A 6,717-nucleotide genomic window follows, 5' to 3' on the forward strand; every position below is an offset into this window, starting at 1 on the left:
AGTCAATTGATGGAGGGATAAAAGGCAAAAATGTGATAAAAGGCAAAAATGCCTGTGTCAATATGCATTGACAGGCATTCTTGGGGGGGTCAGCTGGAGGTTTTCTGGCCTTACTGTTGTCGGCCTCTAACTGGTGCAGCCATGAGGGCCCAGAGCAGCCCTGGACTGAACAGGGGACATCAACAGCAGACCATGTCTTTAAACTACATCAAGAACTTCTACGAGGGCTGCGTGAGTAGATCACAAAGTGTTTCATCCACAGCGCTGGTCACTTGCTACCTTTCATGGTCTGACAGTTACAGAGGAGCAAGTATCCCCTCGAGGCCTTAAACACAAAAGAGCCATCGATCTCTTTTCCTTCCAGCTTTGTAATTCATCTCTTAGCTTCAGTCTCCGTTGGCATATTGGTGAGCCAGGGCTCTTTGCTTCGTGAGGGTGTCATTTGGACGTTTTTTGAGGTAAACGCGATTTGACGTTATTGTCGGAGCGGCGCAGGTGTCTGGCTGACAAGAGCTGTTTTCTCTTTGTCGCTCACTCTGTGTGTGTGTGTGTGTGTGTGTGTGTGTGTGTGTGTGTGTTGCATGTTATTAAAATGTGCATGTGTGTTTTTACTCATTATATGTTTCTGTGTGTGTGTCTGTGGACAATACATCATGGACATGTCTCTGTGTCGTCTGCATGTATCCATGGCTACATTCATGTGTGCTGCATTGTATAGTTGTGCCCGCTCACCTGTGTGTGTGTGTGTGTGTGTGTGTGTGTGTGTGTGTGTGTGTGTTGTGTGTGTGTGTGTGTGTGTGGTGTGTTCCAGCTCAGGCCTCCTACGGTGATAAGGCCAGTTCCACACCTTGTTCTTCGGCTCAGGTGCGGATGTTCTTTCTGGGCGTTCTTGGCTTCGCTGTCTATGGAAATGAGGCACTGCACTTCAGCTGCGACCCGGATCGCCGAGAACTCACCTTACTGCTACAACCAGTTCAGACCCATAACGCCTCAGGTAGGACTAAAGTCACCCACAGGTTCTACCGAATAACACGAGGATGTCCTGGAACAACCTCTTCAGTCCTCTGGTTTCATATTCTGTACAGAACTACGGTGAGCTAAGCTCATCTTCCTTTCAGAGGTAGTAGCATTAACTTGTTGCAGATATGATGGTAAGTAATGAACAAACCAAATTGCAAAACAGAATTGCTTTGAAAGAAAAAAACGATATACAAGAATATTGTCCAAAACTAAATCTGAAGAGAAAAGAACACATCGATTTAAATATCTATGGACTGGAGCGGCATGTAGGACCACAGGTGGTCACGATGTACAGGCACTAAGTGTTCATTTACACGAGGGCCTGCTGAAACCCATGAAGCAGAAAGACGCATTTTATTTACCTGCTTCATGTGGGTAGTCGATTTAAAACCAATGTGTCAAGTGATGAAAAATGTACAATTATTCTTTTCCATATGTATTGTTGCTCCACCTCTCCCTGCTCAGCCTCTTTTCCTTCCTTTTACCCTTCCAACCACAGAACTTCTCACCGTTTCACACCTGCTTTACTTCTTTCTTGTTGGATATTTCAGGATCTCTGTTCTTTATCCCAGTGTCTCCTTCAATTGGTTCTTCTCACTCCACTGTTCCCTTCTTCTGGCCCTCTCCAGGTTTTTTGGGCGTTACAACTGGTAACAGTGCTCGTCCCTGGTGCGGTCTTTCACCTCTACGCAGCCTGTAAGAACATCGACCAGGAAGAGATCCTTGAACGACCGCTCTACACCGTATTCTACATAATTTCTGTTCTTCTACGCATCATTCTGGAAGTCATCGCCTTCTGGCTACAAAGCCACCTCTTTGGCTTCCAGGTCTGTACATTTAAAACTTGATCAACTCAGTAGAGTGCTTGTCCATAGAGTCCATGTCACAGTTGTGCATTTATCCGCCCATCCATTTTCAAGAGGCCACTTCTGGCTATTGTCACGGTGACAAAAAAGGTGTGCAGGTACCCCTTACAACCTTTTCTCCAGGAAATACTTTCAGTTCCCCCTCGGCGGGTACCAAAGCTCTCCCCCGGCCAGATAGGAGGTGTAATCCTTCCAGCATACCCAAGTTGCCAAAGGTCCCTTTCCTTATTTTTGTTACCTGGAACACCTCTAAAGAAATGGGACTCGGGGACACCCTCATATAATAATGGAATCATATCGTCAGGATCCCCAAAATATTAAACTTTGCCAGGTAAGCCACCCTTTGGAGAAACCGCAATCAGTGCAGTTGTCAAAATAGCCTAGTTCCACTCCAAAAGTTAGGAAGCACTTCATTGGCCCCATGGGCACCAATTTAAAAATGCTTGTAGGTTGACAGAGGAAGACAATATGGCTCTGCTACTGCAGGCAATGAACAACAAGAAGAAGCTTTCAATGCATGTGGTCAACCAAAGAGGTGGATAGAACAGTGCAGTTGGTAGTGTCCTCCATGCATCCACCCTGTCTGGTGACAATAATACCAGCTGGAGGTGATGGAATCGACATCCTGCTAGCAGTGTGGTGTCCCACATCACAAAAGCTCTGAGCATTTCAAGATGGTTCCTGGAACATGACAGCGACAACTTTTTCCTCTCATACTCTGGCCAATACCACATATTACAACACCAAAGAATGGAGTTGGTGGTCCTGACCTATACATAGTCCGTGGTGAGACCCAACAAGAGAATAATTTGATAATAAGACAATATTACCCAGCAGAATTGCACAGTGTCATTTATCAGAGAGACATAAGGATTGGAAGTTCAGACAATCATAAACTCATCACCACCTCATGTTTCTCTTTCTGTCCCCCAGGTCCACCCGCTGTACATGTGTGATGCCATTGCTTTGGAAAAGACCTTTAATGTGACTAAGTGCATGGTGCCAGAACACTTTGAGAAAACCATCTTCCTCAGTGCCATGTACACCTTCACTGTGATCACCATACTGCTCTGTGTTGCTGAGATATTTGAGATACTTTGCCGTCGTCTTGGTTATCTCAACAACCAATGACACACACACAAGCACAATTGAAATGACTAAGAGTGAACATATATGACACTATTTCTACCAGTTTTTAAACGGGCTCTTGGTTGGCTACTGCTGGACCTTCATAAAACAGGAAGCTGACATAAGACTGAAACCTCACCTGTTAATGTGCGAAAATGTGCTGAAATATTGTCTGGGTGTTTTTTGCCCTTAACTATGGCGGGATCATCCCGAGTCATATTTCAGATATCAGTGGGTCTGTTCTGGCTGTGTCCACGGTTTTGTTTGGACGTGATGGCCAGAGAATATGCTCCTCTGACTCTGAACAGTTGAGAGATGGCGTAGAAAGATTTCTGGTTTTCTTTTTTCCACACGATGACCGAAAGACAGGAATCAACTTCAGGGTGTTTCTAAAACCTGTGACCAATGAGAGCACAAGGGAAGCCCCATTTGTCACAAACTTGGTGGCCCGTAACAGCTTGAGGGTCCCATTAAACCCTGTTGTTGGAGTTGTACCCAGTTGTACTTCAGATCTGATACTTTTACACACCCTGTTTGCAATAATGCTTAAAGGCCAGCATCAAGATTCATTAAACAACTCAATGCCAGTGTTGTAGTCAAGACCACCAAACTCAGACCGAGTCATGACCAAGACCAGACTGTATCAATTCCGAGACAAGACCAAGACCAATAACGAGGCAAGGCAAAACCAGGACCAGACCAGTGCCAGTAAATATGAAACATGCAAACCAGAGACATCCTCAATCTTAGGGTCAGCATTCCCATTTAGATACCCAAAGAAAACAAATGAAAAAAGATTCCTCTTCATTCACCTGGTTTATTGACATGTATACTGTATCTGTGTGTTATGTATGACACACAAGTGTTTAGTGAGAAATATCTCTATAAAATAATCAAAAGGCATTGCAGAGGTGTGGGAATATTCCTTTGTTTTCAATCACAGTACTGATGGTAACAGATTAATGAAGGAGTTTGGTGATGTCCCCGCAGATGCGTTCTTGACTGATCTTGAAAAAAAGTTCCAGTCTTCTTAGTTTGAGGCCGATACAAGACCGAGTAAAAAGGTCGCCTTGAAACGGGTCTCAAGACCAAGACCGATGTCCAGTAGTACCACACTGCTTGATGCATCTTCTCTTGGTCGCTTAGGAAGTGCTAACAATGAACCTAAAGAAGTCTTTTTCAGAAGATTCCTGAGGCTTAGATTAAAACAGTCTTAATGCAACAAACTAACAGCCAACAATGCAAATCATTTAGCTAATCGCATACATAATAATGCAGATAAACACTTTAGTCGCGCTTGTCTTCAAGGTGCTGGTCAAATATGAAAGGCAGACCAGAGAGCTGGCAGTGGATTATCACACGTCTTTAGAAACTGTGATCCAGGAACCTGACCCATGGGCGAGTGAATCGCAGGTGCCGTTGCTCCTGACACTTCCATGTGTGATCGCCTCCAATCTGTGTCTGTTACTGCTTCTAGCCCCTTCTGACCTTTACTTCCATCAACCTGAGCGCCACAACTTCGCTGTGGACTCTTGATGGAGTTGTCTGCCTTTTGAAAGGCTGAAAGAATACTTCCATGAGATGTGAAGGCGTCTTCGAACAATGACTCGATCACTAAACATGTCTGAAATGTAGTGTTTTTACTCTTTGAGGGTAAATATTTCCCCAATGATACAAAATTCATTCAACAAAAAAAAAGGAATGAAACACTTCCTGGCTTGGATTTTTTAAACTTTAAAGAAATGTATCGTCTTAAGGATCAGTGACTTACACAAAAATATTATTTAAATTTGAGTATTAAAATGTGTTTGAATGAAAATATATAAAATATTTACCGGTACTACAAGTTGCAATGTTTTTAAGTCCCTGAAAAAATGGTAGACTGCCAGTAAGAAGAAACCGCACAAGTGTTGTGCTTATGGATGTCCCAACATCCAAGGTGAGATGTCTCACATATCTCTGTGGTGTAGTTCCTAACAGAGACGGACAGAATCAGCATCGACCTTTGAAGTTCTTAGAGTACAGGCCCTATTGGTCTCATATATAATGTAATAACTAGTATGTTTAAAGCAAAACTAAGAGATCATTCAGTCCAGAAATATTTGAAAGAATGGTTGAGCTCTTGTCCATGATTGATCATCCTCATGAAGAGTGTCCTCTCCCCACTCGTTCTGTCTCAACTAGCTTGTAGTATTACGCACAATACTTTCTGTAATTTTGCCTTCGGCGTCACTGTTGATGTATTTTGTAAAACATTACCTCTCATGTTTTGTAAGGTTTTTTTGTTTTTTTTAATCAGACATCCATCCAACTTTTGTTATGAAGTTCTCAGCAATCTGTTTATCATCTCAGGTATAAAATTGCATTACCAGACAAAAGTGGATCAAACCCTCATTTCAAATCCTTCTAAACCCTTAGATGAACGTTTCTGCCAGTGAGGGACTGCTCTCATCGATCCCAGCCTACAGCACCAAAGGCCTGGCTGGTCTGATGGGCTTTAGGAGGATTTGAAACAGGTATGCGACTCCTGTGGTTTGGGTTCGTCTGCGTTCTGGCATCTGTTAGCAGAGGAGGGTTTTAAATTTTGCCTCTAAAAGTTCTGTCACCAAGACGTAGGCCTTGTTTACTTTAAATGAATATGTAGAGCTCAACATCGGCGCTGTTCAGGTCGAGTAGGACACCGTGGCGTGTATATGGGTTAGATCATTGTGGCCAATTGGTGGAAATACAGCTCTGTGTTCCGTGACCGTCATACCACGGGCAGTCGTCTCTCGTAGCGCTTCGGTCGCTCTACACTTCGTCATTCTTTACACTTGATGTTAGGAAATCTTCTTAGCAACGTTTAAGAGGGAAAACACAACATAGCATGCTACAACAGTTTGCCAACTAGCTCTCCAAGTAGTCACAACGCCACCAAGCCTCGAGCACCATCTGTACCTGACCATAACGCTAACGCTGTGTTAGCATCTGTTAACTTTACTACAGACGCAAAGAGCTAACCATTTAAAATCAATTAAGGGGACAATAGGCACATTTCTTTTACTTTAACTTATCATTATGAAGTCAATCTTGATTGTGCAATGTAAAGACCATAGAATAATGACACCATCTGCATTTAGATTGGTTCCCGAAAGGCCTGGCTTTCACTTTGCTATTCTGTCTGCCACCAGGTACGACCTCCCGGTAAATGGAAGGCTCGATGGCCGCCGCTGCAAAATGTATATTACGGAAACACTGGGGTGTTTTACTGTGCCTCAATGAAAGGACTGAGATCGAAGTTTTCAGTTAAAGTTGGGATTCTTACAGTTGTTTCTTGCTAACGGTAGCCAGGCTGCTAACGGTAGCCATGTAGCTAACACTTATGCTGGCTACACCTACCAGCCAGAAAACAAATCAGGAGCTACAACGAACCCGGAACCAGCCTGAAAGAAATCATCTGTTTGTTTCTGGGAAAATAAATTAACTTACATCTATCTTTGCATCTGTCTGCTGACGTTAGCCATGTTGCTAATGCTTGCTAACGCAAACACTAGCAGCCAGAAACAAACCGATGATGTATTGTCCATTTCGTAATATAAACTAAGACCACATTTTCGTGGAATATCTAAAAATTGACTATCATCTGTTATCATCTGATCGCCACCAATAAACCACATAGAGAGAAGCTAGGGGGTGAGTTTAAATGTGGTCTTTCATCACATTA

General features: G+C 43.3%; 1 protein-coding gene across 1 annotated transcript; it reads left to right on the forward strand.

Annotated features, from left to right (window-relative positions):
• Positions 1 to 192: 192 nt before the first annotated feature.
• On the forward strand, positions 193 to 3,017 carry gje1a (gap junction protein epsilon 1a; the record flags this gene model as incomplete). Its single annotated transcript, XM_079291280.1, is given in 7 exon segments — positions 193 to 231; positions 812 to 832; positions 834 to 863; positions 865 to 956; positions 958 to 994; positions 1,650 to 1,847; positions 2,820 to 3,017. Coding segments are annotated over 7 exon segments (615 nt in total).
• Positions 3,018 to 6,717: the final 3,700 nt, after the last annotated feature.

Source organism: Melanostigma gelatinosum, assembly GCF_949748355.1.
Source record: "Melanostigma gelatinosum genome assembly, chromosome: 19".
NCBI lineage: Eukaryota > Metazoa > Chordata > Actinopteri > Perciformes > Zoarcidae > Melanostigma > Melanostigma gelatinosum.